General features: G+C 42.3%; 1 protein-coding gene across 1 annotated transcript in view; it reads left to right on the top strand.

Moving 5' to 3' along the window:
- CHN2 (chimerin 2) overlaps nucleotides 1-14,453 on the top strand; it is a 288,870-nt gene that overhangs the window by 148,143 nt on the left and 126,274 nt on the right. The window contains exon 2 of the mRNA XM_020993260.2: nucleotides 9,072-9,110. Within this exon, the coding sequence (XP_020848919.1) occupies nucleotides 9,072-9,110 (39 nt within the window). The remainder of the gene's footprint in view (nucleotides 1-9,071; nucleotides 9,111-14,453) is intronic.

Below are 14,453 nucleotides of genomic sequence, written 5' to 3' on the forward strand. Positions count from 1 at the left end.
GGGTCCTGAGATTTACAGTTTTAGAGAATTCATCAAATGGTCCTCAACGGGTTATAGTAATAATAGCTAGCATTAATGGAGTACTCTAAGGTTTGTAAAGAACTTTTCACATGTCATCTCATTTGACTCTCACTTCAACCCTGTGGCACCTAGGTGCCATTAGTATTTCCATTTAAGGATGAATTAACTGACACAAGTCTAATAACTTGCCTTGGAAGACAGCTAATAAGTATCTGAAGCTGAATTTGAATTCAGGTCTTTCTACCTCCAAATCCAGTTATCTATTCATTATGTTACCTAACTCCCTCAGTATGATTTTCTCTCCTCTCCCTTTTAGGCAGGGAAGCATTTAAACCATCATAGATGAAAGTCTGTATTGTTTTTTATTGGTTTTAATTGTTTTAAATTTTATTTTCTCAATTATATGTAATTTTTTCTTTTTTCTTTTCATTTTTTCCCAATTACATATAAACAAAAATTTTTAGCATTATTTTTTCAAATTTTGAGTTCCAAATTCCCTTTTTCCTTTCTTCCTGTGACCCCTCTTTGAGAAGGAAAACAATTTTATGTAGATTATACCTGTGAAGTTGTGCAAAACATATTTCCATATTAGCCGTGTTGCATAGGAAAACGGACCAAAAAACCCAATAACAGCAAGAAAAAAAAAGTTTAAAAAGTATGCTCCAATCTGCATTTAGTCTCCGTCAGATCATTTTCTGGAGGTAGATCGCATTTTTCATCATGAGTCCTTTGGGAACTGTTGTGGATCATTTTATTGTTCAAAATTGCTGAGTCATTCACAGTTGTTTATGATACAATGTTGCTGTTACTGTGTACAATGTTCTCTTGGTTCTGCTTTCTTCCTTTTGCATCAGTTCATATAAATCTTCCCAGGTTTTACTGAAACCATCACCCTCATAATTTCTTATAGCACAGTAGTATTCCATCAGAAACATATACCTCAACTTGTTCAGCCATTTCCTGATTGATGGGCTTCCCCTCAATTTCCAATTCTTTGCAACCACAAAAAGAGGCACTATCAATATTTTTGTGCATATATGTCCTTTTCATTTTTCTTTCAACTCTTTGGGATACAGACCTAGCAGCAATATTGCTGGATCAAAGGGTATGCACAATTTTATAGCCTTTTGGGTGTAGTTCCAAATTGCTCTCCAGAATAGCTAGATCAGTATACAAGTCCACCAACAGTGAATTAATGTCTGTATTTTTCCACACTGCTTCCAACATTTGTCATTTTTCCCCCTATCATATAAGCCAGTCTGATAGGTGTGAGTGGTACTTCAAAGTTGTTTTAATTTGTTTTTCTCTAATCAATAGTGATTTAGAGAATTTTTTCATATGACTATGGATAACTTTGGTTTCTTTTTCTGATACTGCCTGTTTGTATCTTCTGACCATTTCTCAATTGGGGAATGATTCATATTATAAATTTGACTCAGTTCTTTATATTTGAGAAATGAGTCCTTTATTGAAGAACTTTGCTGGAAATTCCCCTCCTACCCTCCATACACCTTAGTTTCCTGCATACCTTCTAATTTTGGCTGCACTGGTTTTACTTTTGAAAAATCTTTTTTAATATAATCAAAATTATCCATTTTTACATCATATAATACTCTCTATCTCTTATTTGGTCAAAATTTTTTCCCTTATTCAATGATCTGAAAGGTAAAATTTTCATGCTTCCCTACTTTGCTTATGATATCACTTTTTATGTCTAAATCATGTATCCATTTTGACCTTATCTTGGTATATAGTGTGAGATGCTGGTCTATACCTAGTTTCTGCCAAGTTGCTTTCCAGTTTTCCTAGCAGTTTTTGTCAAATCATTCTTATCCCAAAATCTTGGATCTTTGGATTTATCAAACACTAGATTACTATGGTCATTTACTACTGTTTATTATATACCTGATCTATTCCATTGGTCCACCACTCTATTTCTTAGCTAGTACCAGATTGCTTTGATACTTACTACTTTGTAATACAACTTGAAATCTTGTATGGCTAGACTACCTTTTTTCACATTTTTTTTCCCATTTATTCCCTTGATATTCATGACCTTTTTTTCTTCCAGAAAAATAATTGTTATTTTTTCTGGCTTTATTGATTTTTTTTTGGTAGTTTGATTGGTATGGCACTGAATAAGTTAATTAATTTAGGTAGATTTGTCATTTTTATTATATTGGCTTGGCCTACCCATGAGCAACTAATATTTCTCCAGTTGTTTAGATCTGACTTTATTTGTGTGAAAAGTGTTTTATAATTGTGTTCATGTAGTTCCTGGGTTTTCTTGGCAGGTAGACTCCCAAGTATTTTCTATTGTCTACAGTTGTTTTAAATGGAATTTCTCTTTCTGTGCTGGACTTTGTTGGTAATATATAGAAATGCTGATGATTTATGTGGATTTATTTTATATTTTGCAACTTTGCTGAAGTCATTAATCATTTCAACCAGTTTTTAGTTGATTCTCTAGGATTTTCTAAGTATGCCATCATACCATCTGCAATGAGTGATAGTTTTGTTTCCTCATTGCCTATTCTAATTTCTTTAACTTCTTTTTCTTCTCTTATTGTTATAGCTGGCATTTCTAGTACAATACTGAATAATAGGGATGGTAATGGGCATCCTTGCTTCACCCCTGATCTTATTGAGAAGTCTTCTAGCTTATGCCCATTACAGATAATGCTTGCTGATGGTTTTAGATGGATACTATTTATCATTTTAAGGAAAGCTCCATTTATTCCTATGCTTTCTTGTGTTTGTTTGTTTGTTTCGGTAGGAATGAGTATTGTATTTTGTCAAATGCCTATATCTTTTTTAAAGACAACTCTATAATCTTGCTGACTATCTTCTTAAAACATATTGGAAAGTAAGTACTCTCTCTGTCCTGATCAATCCACACAACATCCAACATGAAGTAGCTTTATTTTGGTTGCAAAGAGAAAAAAAAAACAGAGATGGAAATACCAGCTAACCAACCTAGGAAGTCATATATTCTCTACAGGAAAAGGACTGATGGGAAGGCAAAGAACCAAGTTGAGGCCAGAGACGATTCTGAAATTATTTTTTCAACCAACAGACATTTATTTTCTCTTCCTTCCTCTCCCTCCAAGAAAGAAAGAGAGAGGGAGAAAGAAAAGGAAGAAAGAAAGGAAAAGAGGAAGGGGAGGAGGGAGAGAGAAGGAGGAAGAATGGGAAGGAGGAAGAAAAAAAATACCCCTTGTAACAAATAACGCACAGTCAAGTAAAAAATATTCCCACATTGATCACGTCCAAAAACGTGTATCTCATTATACATATTTAGTTCATTAGTTCACTCTCAGGAGGTGGGTAACATTCTTTATCGTTGGTGCCCTGGGGTGGTGGTTGATTACTATATGGATCAGACTTCTTAAGTCTTTTAAAGTTTGTCATTACAGCATTGTTGTTATTGTACAAATTGTTCTCCTGGCTCTGCTCACTTCACTTTGTATCGGTTCATACAAGTCTTCCCAGGTTTCTCTGAAACTATCCCAAATATGTGTTTCTTACAGCACAATAGTATTCCATTACATTCATGGACTGCATTTTGTTGAGCCATTCTCCAATTGATGGACATTCCCTTAGATTCTAGTTTTCTGAAGCCAAGGAATTTTATAGGATTGAGATTCAAACTCCATGCCTTAGGGTCAGTATTTAACTAAAGGAAATATGAAAAAAATACCAAAATAGTTTATGATCACTGCCTTTGTTGTTTTGTGCTCTGTTTATTAAAACATTCTCAATTACCAAATCAGGGGAAACCACCCTTAGTTGAAATGCTAGGGGCTGGGGAAAAGAGCAAGATTTTAATTCTAGGTGTTCCAGGTGGGCACCATATGCCCAAAGACCAGAGATCAAGTCCAGGCAAATCAGCTAAGTCAAACAGACCCCTGGAAGTAAAAAACTTAGCCAGAGAGAGAGCGCCACATTTTAGGAAAGGCTTTGAAAAGCAGAGACATCTGGAGAGTGTCCAAAGCAGAACAGCTGGGATGCTGAAGGGACTCAAGACTGTCCAGATGAGGAGAAGTTGACAGAATGTGGAATGTGTGCAGGAGGGAGTGGGCCATGGTATTGGAATGTTGGAAGGGCTGTCATGTGAAGGGGGCCTGACTTGCACTTCCCTGGCTCAGAGAGCTGAAGTCAGAGCAGGAGACAGAAAGGAATAGGGAGTGAGGTGAATATTAGAATTTGACTTAATGTCAGGAAAAACCTCCTAATAATGACAAAGTAGAAATGAGGTATCTTGTGAGATAGTGGGTCTCCACCACAGCCACCACCACCATCACCGCCTCCAGAAGCATCAAGCAGAGGCCGCTGGAGATCAGAGATGTCACTGAGCAGTTTCCCCATCTGTAGAAAGGGAGCTAATAGTCACACTTGCCTTGGGGGTTGCCGTGAGGATCTGATGAGATAACTTAGCAAAAAGCCCTATACAAATGTGAGGTACATTGGCTCATAGGCTCACAGATAAAGAGTTGGGAGTCCAACCCCCTCATTTTACAGATGAGGAAACTAAGGCTTGGAAAGGGGAAGGGATTTGCCTAGGGCTGTATAGCTGGGAAGAATCTGAGGCTGGGATTCGAATCCAAGTCTTGAGTCTCAGTCCTATGCTCTATCCATGATCAATCAGGTTGGTGTGAGCCACCAAGTTCCTTTCCAATGGGCTGATTCTGTGACTGAGACACATAAGAGGAAGAGTTCTTTCTTTACATACAGAAACAGATTCAGGAAAAGCTCTGCAACAGTCTGAATCATACTCACATTATGGGCTGCCAGCGCATGCTCAGTCCCTGAGGACTTCAGGCAGAAGCCAGATGCCCAGTTGTTGGGGATTCCATGGAGAGATCAAGGATCCCCAATTTTCATAGAAGGCACTCCAGAAGCCATCAAGTCCAACACCTTCATTTTACTGAAGAGGAAACTGAAGCCCCAAAAGGTTAATGACTTGCCTAAAGTCATACAGTATGTAATAAGTATCAGAAGGGGTCATTCAACCCATCTGACTCTGGTGGTATTTGAGACTCTTCCAACTCTGAAATCCTGTGGTTTTTAAAGAGACCTCTGAGACCATCATTGGAAAAGGTGGACTTTTTCTTTGATTACCTTTAACAACCACCATATTTGGTCCTGGCTTATCTCGATGGAAGGAGATCTTTGCAGTAACTCTGCCATGTTATTTCAAACCCCATCTCTTCAATGCTCACCACCCCAATATCTCTAGAGATAATATGCTGCAGGAATTTTTAAATTATTTATTGGATACACAGCTTGAATTTACTACACAGATATTATGCTAGGTCAAGGACTTGTCCTGAAATCTTTTTTATTTTAACAAATGAAGAGAGAGTCAGTCTAATTTTGGTCAAACAACTGATTCTCACAGGTAGTGTGAAGGTATGGAATGGGATAATAGGATGGCAGGGACCGGAATGCTGGTGTATCTAACATGGCCCAATACCTAGGACAGGTTCCTGAACTTGGCCAAATGGCCTTGAATGTGCCCCCTTTACTTGGATGGCCACAACGTCTGAGAACCAGGACAAGAAGGGGTCATGGTAAGAGAAGTAGGCAAGGCACCAGAAGAGCTGGCATTGAGTCCTGGCTCTGACTCTGTGTGATTCTCAGGCACCCACTGAGCCCACTGAGTCTTGCGTTCCTCATTCATGATTTGGGGCGGGGGGGCTGGACCTGTGATTCCATTGGTAGAGTGAGCTCCCAGGGGGTGCCTAGTGTCATATAGTCAGTCAGTATGTGTCAGGGGCTAGATGTGAACCCAGGTCCTTCTGAGATAGTGACATTTATGCCCTGTCTATCTCAAGGGATTGCTGTGAGGAAAATACTTCTGAATCCAACCTGTGGATGTTGGTGGAATTGGAATCAAGAAGACTTGAATTCAAATCCAGTCTCAAAAACTTACTGTGTGACTTTGGGCAAGTCACTTAACTGCTTCAATTCCCTCACCTGTAAAATTGGGATACTAATAGGACCTTTCCTCCCAGGATTGCTATGAAAATTGAATGAGATAATGTCTGCAAAGTGCTTTTCAAACCTTTAAACACTATATAAATGCTAGCTATTACTGTTATCATTATTATTATTATTATTATTTGTATGAGCCCCCTTCCTTCCCTAGAAGCAGAGCCATAAACTAGGGTAGGACCACTGGGACTTTGCCTTCAGATAGGAGCCTCTCAATAGAGGCTCTTGTCTGCACCTTTTTTGGAATCTTTCCTCCTCTGCCCACCCCACCCTTCTGAAGGAGGTGGCAGCTGGGATCTCTTCTCCTCTGCCAAGTTCTGCTCAGGGCAGTACTAGCTTAAATGTTCTGCTAAGTGGCCATGCTTTCACTAGGATAGGAAGCTTGGGCATTATCTCTATATCCTGCTTTCCTTTCTTCCCTGTTCCCACAACATACCCTCCCATTCTCACTCATTATGTCTCTACTGGGAATGCCTGCTTTACTCCTTGCTGTCTCTCTGCATCTTGTTTGCCTTCAAGGCTCCTCCCAGGTACCACCTCCTCCAGGAAGCCTTCCTGGATCCCATAGGTGGCTAATGCTGTTCCAGCCTCAATTTTCCTTATCTTATACTTAGTTGTACAGGAGATAAGCTCCTTCAGGTCAGCACAATTTCATTTTCATCTCTCTATTACCAGGCGCAGTGATTTTTGTTATTTAGTTGTTTTCAATCATATCCAATTCTTCACGATCCCATTTGGGGTTTTCTAGGCAAAGATACTGGAATGGTTTGCCATTTCCTTCTCCAGCTCATTTTACAGATGAGAAATTGAGGCAAACAGGGTGAAGTGACTTGCCCAGGGTCACACTGCTAGTAAGTGTCTGAGGTTGGATTTGAACTCATGAAGTTGAGTCTTCCTAATTCCAAGACCAGTGCTCTACGCACTATGGCGCCACCTAGCTTCCCAGTCCCACAGCTTTTGGACCATAGTAAATGACTAAAGAATGTTTGTGGAATTGAATTGGAACTGTGCGGAAGACAGCAAGACATAAGGTAGCAGTTAGTCGATATGTGACAAAGGAGTTCAGCAAATAAATTCTGCCTTTGATTGATCACTCAGCGGTCAGTGAGCGTCTGCTAAGTGCCTTCTATGTGCCGGGCACTATACTGGGGCTAGATTGCACTTGGTTACTTTAAAGTCGTGTTTCTGAGAAAGAAAACTTCCTGGGACACTCTCCTACCTCTGTTTCCAAATTTCCTAGCTAGGACAAAGTTTTGTAAATGCTGCGTCTAAAGATACACCATTCCTGCTTAGCAGAATATCCTCTAGATCTGCAAAAAGCAACTACGTGCTCCGTCTCCTTAAAATAAGATGCTGGCGATTTCTTTTGTTTTCATATCACCCACTGAATCCCTTCCCCATCCTCACTCAGAGAGCCATCCTTACAATAAACAAGAAAAAAAAAGGAGGGAAAAGTCAGTAAACTAATCAGCCTTTTGAAAAGGTTGGGCTTGTTTGCAGCTTCTCACACTCATGGTCCTCACCTCTACAAAGACGCAGGGAGAGGCGTTTGTGCAGGTCTTTGCTTCGGGGAGAAGCTTGGCTATATGTTCAAGCTTTGATTTTAACTAGGTTGTGATTGTTCTCTCTATTAACAACATTGTAATTATGATATTTGCATATGTACATACACACATATATGTAGGTATAAGTGTATATATATATGTATGTATATATATATATATATATATATATATATATATGAAAACTATGGGTGTATGTGTGTGTATACACACACACACACACACACACACACACACACACACACACACACCCATGGTTTTCCTAGGCTACTTATTTCACTTTGCATCTGTTCATGTAAATCTTCCCATGCTTTTCTGTCTTCATTCTGCTCATCATTTCTTCTAGCACAGTGATAATTCAATTACATTATCTGTCGCAGCTTTTTATCCATCTCCTAATCAATAATTCATATTCTATTTACAAGTATTTATTAAAGAGAAGCAGCAGAAGGTCATGTAGTGAAAACTGAATTTGGAGTCAGATGAGATGAGTTCCAATCCAGGCCCTCAGGACACACAGAACCACAGACCTAGAGCCAGAAGAATCCTAGATCTTAAGTTGGAAGAAACCTTTGACATCATCTAACCTAAACCACTTATTTTATAAATCGGGGCCCAGGGAGGTTGTGACTTGTGCAAAGTCACCCAGAGAATCAGGGACAGAGCCTAGCTTTGTGCCGAGGTCATCTATCACCAAGTAGAGTGTTTGCTGCCAATGTATCATCACCCTGCCTCCCATGACCTTGGGGAGACTGTTCAATCACGTTTAGAACCATCACTTCATCTGTCAAAATTTGAATGGCTCCGTCTCCTGAACCTGAAGAATTCTACCCCCCCCCCCAGTTCTAGGTTGATGAATAGTAATCGAGCCCTTCACACTTGCTTGTAATTCTTCCACTCTGACACTTCTGATAGGTTTTCTGGGAAATCTTTAAATCACACATTGGACCCAACTCAAGGAGATAATGTATTTTCAATTGAATTGGCTATGTCCTGGGTCTATCAGACCTGGTGCTTGGACAACCCAGTTGCTTGGATTGCGAAACTCTGAAATTAAATATCACACACTTCTTCCCCTCTTTGTGATTTTAATAAATGGGCAAAAGGTTAGCTTTGAAGCCAGATGATGAATTATATGTTTATTATTCCAAGACAAGTACATGCTGTCGGAAAACCTTCCTGGAGGGCACCGTGGAGTTAATTACTTAAAATATCCTTTTGATTCACTGGGCTCTAGGAAAGTGGTTAAGCAATTGATTCTGTCATGTTAAGTTATCAGAAAAAGAAAATGGTGTTGAGTCCACAAGTGTTGAAATTGACATTCTCTCCCTCTTATCTGAAACCTCACTGTAAATGAGTGGGCAGTTCACTTGGGGGCAGAAATGCAAATTTTGCTGACAAGCTGTGGCTTCCCTAAAGAAGACAACTCGTTGACAGCTTCACTTTCAGCTGATAGACTGATTACTTTCTTTCTTTCTTTTTAAATTCTAGATGCTGAAGAATACCAGCCTCCAATATGGAAATCATACTGTGAGTATCAGAAATTAAATGCGTCTCGAAAAGCTGTTAGTCCTCTTCCCCACCCCCTTACTTAATTAATCCTTAAAATTGACTTTAGCGTACGTAGGCAGCCCCTGATGGATGGCACTGAGAAGCAAAAGCCGTTATTTGTCCACTGGGTTAGCTTCAGTCAAAGATGGAGAACAATGCACTGAGTTTCCTTCTCGGTGGCCATGGCCCGCCCATGAGCCCACAGCGTTTGGCCAAAAAAACAACAGGAACTTGAGATTTAGGTGATAGGTGAATTCTGGCTTCCTGCCCTCTCAACTCTTGACATTTTTTGCTCAGGCTGTCAGCAAGGGTGCAAGTAGTGGTTTTATGAGCTGGAAATTTGCCCACCCAAAGGTAGACTGTACAGGCAACTTGGTCCTTGTGGAAAGTGGGCTAGATTTGTAGTCAGGGGCTCTGACACTTTCCTCCTGTGCACCCTTAAACCCTTCTCTTGAGTTTTCTGACTGTCAGTTAACTCATCCGTGTAGTGAATGTTAGCTGGGGTCCCCTCCAGCTCTTTGACTGCTGTCCAGAAGGTTTGGAGATTTTCAAGCGCTCTGGCCCATCTCAAACCCCCATCCTTTCTCTGCTAGCTTTGTGCCTGCCCTTTCTAAATAAAACTATAAAGGACAATACTTAGCACACCCAGAATCTTCCTGACTAGAGGCAGGAGCAGAAAGACACAAAACATGACCCTTACCCATATTTAGTTTGAAGGGAGGCAGTAAAATGGTACAACAGAAAGCCAGGCCTTGAAGACCCCCAATAGCAGATCAACACAGTGCTTCTGTCAGATCGAGGAGATACTGTGATAGTTACTTGTTTGTTTGTTCATTTGCTTTAAACTCTCTGCTCCAATCACCATTTCTGGGGAATGGAGGGAAGTCATTTTTATTCTGCTCCTGCCTGTATTCAGAGTGATAGCTGGTGTGCCAAAAAGTTATCCTCCATTTTGGTTAGTCAGGGTAGAGTTGCCAAGGCAGGAAAGGGATGGGCATTGGGGGTGGGCCAGAGAGCACAGGGATCTTCCCCAAACTTTTTTGGCTTCTTTTCTAGAGCAGTCAGGCAGAGAGAGCCTAATGGACAGAGCTGGCTGAAGCAGAAAAGGGCCTCACTCATTTTCTGGTAGCGGTCCTTCAGTCTGGAGCTGAGTAGTTGCAGCTGTGGCCTGGAATAAACCCAGGAGGGTTTATTCTTTTACTTTTAAAGGACTTTCCTTATGATGTTTTCCAACAGGACAAATGCCAGCAGCAGCAGGGGCAGGGCACGGGCAAGGGGGCTGGGGGACAGTGGCAAAGGCAGTGTCCACACCTACCTTTTATTGAGCTGAGCTCTGAATTCACTAGTGGGATTAGTAAAGTTTCTGCTTGGTGTAAGAAATTTTATTCAAAGTAAGGGGCCACTGAGACTTCCTCAGGCAGCTTTTCAGGAGGCCTGGGTCATCCAGTGCAGAGGGCGTGTGGCCCACAAAACTCCCCGCTGTGGTCTGAACCACATGAAAACATAATTGGGAAATATTTAACAAAAGAAATAAAAATATGATGAACCTGAGATGATCTTAATTTGTGGTTTCCTAAGTCAATACTCTCTAAATTTTTCTCAACTGAAAAAAAAAAGTTTAGACTAAATGATCCCTGGCTACAAGGGCCTAGCTCTAGATCCAACAGAAAAGATGTTCAATGAACATTTGTTAGAGTTAGCTATTAGTTCTGGTCCAATTTATCATATGATCTGATCAGGTCATGTTTTGGGTTTGTTTTCCATCTACTTTGGCTTCATGTGTATTGACGGTGTGGTACTCATTGATGATGTCAAGGCCACAGCAAACCAGATACCAGACAAGTTGAACTGCTGCTCATAGCACCTTGACCGCCGTCTCCCCTCTGACCCCAACAAAACAAAAATACTGTCAACAAACTGTCAAATGGTTTAGCCCCAGAAACCGACATGATTTTTTATTGGTGGAAATGACATTCATGACGATCCATGGCTAAGATCAGACCCACCAAACCACTAAGTGTATATTGTTTATTAAAGGAAATTATTCACTTTAAAGTACACTGAGCCCCTTGTAAGTAGGCGTCTCTGGGATCACAGACTTCAGCTCAGCACCGCGCCCAGGCGGTTAGAAGAACAGATTTGGTAATCAGCACTTCCAAGATCGGGGTTCTATGCTAAGTGCTGGCGACTCATAGGAAGGCCAAAACGTGGTCCATGCCCTCAAGAAGCTCGCATTGTGCCCGGGACAGGATGAGAGAGATCCAGTGTGAGGACACTCTCAGAGGGCAGGCCCTAGAGGGGGAGGAAGCGTACAATTCAAGACGTCCAAGAGACAGTCGGTGACTGGTGTAAGCTGGAGCTTGAAAGAGGTTTTATTGCCATTCAGTCATGTCCAACTCTTTGAGGCCCTTTCTGGGGTTTTCCTGGCAGAGCTGCTGGAGTGGCTGGCTGTTTCCTTTTCCAGCTCATTTTACAGATGAAGAAACTGAGGCAGATAGGGTTCAGTGACTTGCCCAGGGTCACACAGCTGTCTGAGGCTGAATTTGACTCCAGGCCTGGCGTTCTATCCATTGCACCCCCCAGCTGCTCTAAGACAGAGGTTAGGATTGGACAAATACCTCTGAGAATCATCTGCATTGGGACAGTAATTGAACCCAGGACAGCTTAGGAAATCTTTGAAATGGCGCAGAAGGCAAAGGGAAGGGCAAGCTACACAGTGCATGTGTGACCTGGAGGAAGATTCTCCAGAGGAGCCTGAGAAGGAAGGGTCGGACAGGCAAGAGGACCAGGAGACAGAGGAGTGCCATCCTGGAGAAGCGGGGGATGGCCAGTGCCTCTGCCAGGCTGCAGAGAGGGCAAGATGAGGCCTGAGAAGAGGCCGTCGGACTCAGTGACGAAGAGCGCCTGGGGAACTTTGAGGTCGGGAGCCAGACTACAGAGCGTGTGTCCCACTTCTTCCCTTTCTGAAGGACTTCGAGTATAATGTGCCTTTGAAACGATCATGGAGTTTATCTTTTCCTTCAAGGCTTATACCAGGCACTTGGTAAGTACTTGGTGATTGGTTGATAGTTTATTGAATGCTAAATCCTTGGTCAGGAATTCGATTCCAATTGTTATATTGTTCCCAGGGGAAATTTTACAGAGATCCACCTTATGACAGGTTTTCAGAAACACCAAAAAGCCTGAGGCCTGCTGTAGATTCAGCGGTGGAGAATTGTGGAGAAGGAAGCAACTCTAGGGACTGCTTAAATTCCTTCCCATTTTGTGTGTTATGGTCAATATGGCCCTACAGAGAGAGGATCCCTTCAGCTGACTTCTGTGGTTCTTCTCCCACTTCTGGAGCCAAGTGGAGACCTTCCCCCCACCTCCCACCATCCTCATACGATTTCTGAATTAATTTGTCACCAAAAACTTCCCCAGAAGCCGTTTTCTCTTCCAGACCAGAGTTCATAGCTAGGACTAGCAGTTCTGGAGTCCAAGGCCGGCAACACTAAGGTACCATTGAGTCAACTTTGAAAAGCAAATTGATTTGGGAGGTTGGGGAAAACTCCAGAGAGAGACCAAAGACATTGGAGGCACAAGGCTCCAGCGGTTGAGTGACCCTGGGACACCTTAGGCCTCAGCTGAGGAGGGATGGAGAAGGTCAGTCTTGGTGGAGAAAGCATTCACCTGACATGGAGAAGAAGCTCTATCTTGTAGCTTCCTATTTAAATGAATTCATCTTGCAACCCAGTGCTAAGTTCAATTGTTCCTACCTCTGAAAGACTGAGAGTGCAGTCAGTGCTCTCTAAATGTTGGCCCCCTGAGACAAAGCTCCTGTCTCTCTAGCCTAGTTATGGCTCTGAGAGAATCCTGCTGGGACTAGAGCTGATCTTTTAAAATATTACCAGAAGACTCACTTAAGACAACACTCAAACAGCAGAGAGGTCACTTTTGGGTTAGCCATTGTAGAAAAATGACCAGGTTGGGGCAGCTAGGTGGCACAGTGGATAGGGCACCAGCCCTGAAGTCAGGAGGACCTGTGTTCAAATCCGGCCTCAGACCGAACACTTGACACTTACTAGCTGTGTGACCCTGGGCAAGTCACTTAACCCCAACTGTCAAAAAAAGAAAAAGAAAAAGAAAAATGACCAGGCAAACTTTGAGCCGAGAAGAAAGTTGGCCCAGTCCTTGGACGCTGAGGTAGTTGTAGTAGAAAGCTTTCAGGGTACCTTCCAACTATAAAAGTTTGTGACTCCATAATTCCTGAATATGAAGGCTCAGAAATGATTCTCCTTCCCCATCCCATCATGCTATAGATTATGTTAATTTGAAGCAGCACTGTGGATTAAGCACTGGACGTAGAATCAAAAAGACCCGAGTTCAAATCCAGCCTCAGACGCTTGCTAACTGTTTGACCCTGGGCAAGTCCCCTAACCTCTGCCTGCCTGTTTTCTTACGTGTAAAATGGGGTATATAAAAGCACGTACCTCCCCGGGTTACTGTGAGGATACAGTGAAATAATATTTGTAAAACATTTTGCCAACCTCACAGCACTCTATAAATACCAGCTATTTATTATTATTCCCATAGGTCAGGTGTCGATGATACAGCAAAAGCTGCCTTCTAGACAAACTTTGGGTTCCCTGAGGCCTGCCTGTGGCTCTTTCAGGATGTCGTTCTTGGCGGGTTTGACGATGTCTGTGCCAGGCAGGATTCAGCACTGCCTGCTTATCTACAGTAACCAGCCTGGCCAGCTTTTTAGCACCAGACAAGGAGCCCTTCCCCTGCATGACATGACTTTTGGTCTCCGGCCTATGGTCTGTAGCCTGATACTTGTACAGAGTAAAATACAGGGATAAAAAAGTGGGGTGACTTTGGCCTGGTGCTGTGAATAATCAGTCAGTTAAAGAATGAAACAACCCCTCGTGAAGAGCTCATGCTCTAGTCAGAGGGACTAGAATGACACCACATTTAACTACACGTAGTCCAAATTTAAAGTGAAGCTCTGCGAGGTAGTTCAATCCAAGGCAATGAGGGAGGGAGGCCCCAGCCAATGTGGGGAGGGGGTCAGGAAAGGCGTTGAAGACAGAGGACAAGGAGGCCCGCTTGGTACCGTAGAACTTCACAAAGCATCCCAGGTCCCTTGATTGGAAAAATTGCCTTGGTTTCCAGGCTGACTCTGGGGTGGCTATCCTCCATTGGGATTATCTGTGACCTTTCTGCCCTAACCTTCTCCGATCCTCCTGCTGGCTGCCACCCGAAGTCTTAGGACTGCTTTTCTGTGAGGCACAGTGACCTAAGCTAAGGCCCCTCGCTCTCAGCCTCACTGACCCATCTGAC

Source organism: Phascolarctos cinereus, unplaced genomic scaffold (assembly GCF_003287225.1).
Source record: "Phascolarctos cinereus isolate Bilbo 61053 unplaced genomic scaffold, phaCin_HiC Scaffold_1;HRSCAF=81, whole genome shotgun sequence".
Lineage (NCBI taxonomy): Eukaryota > Metazoa > Chordata > Mammalia > Diprotodontia > Phascolarctidae > Phascolarctos > Phascolarctos cinereus.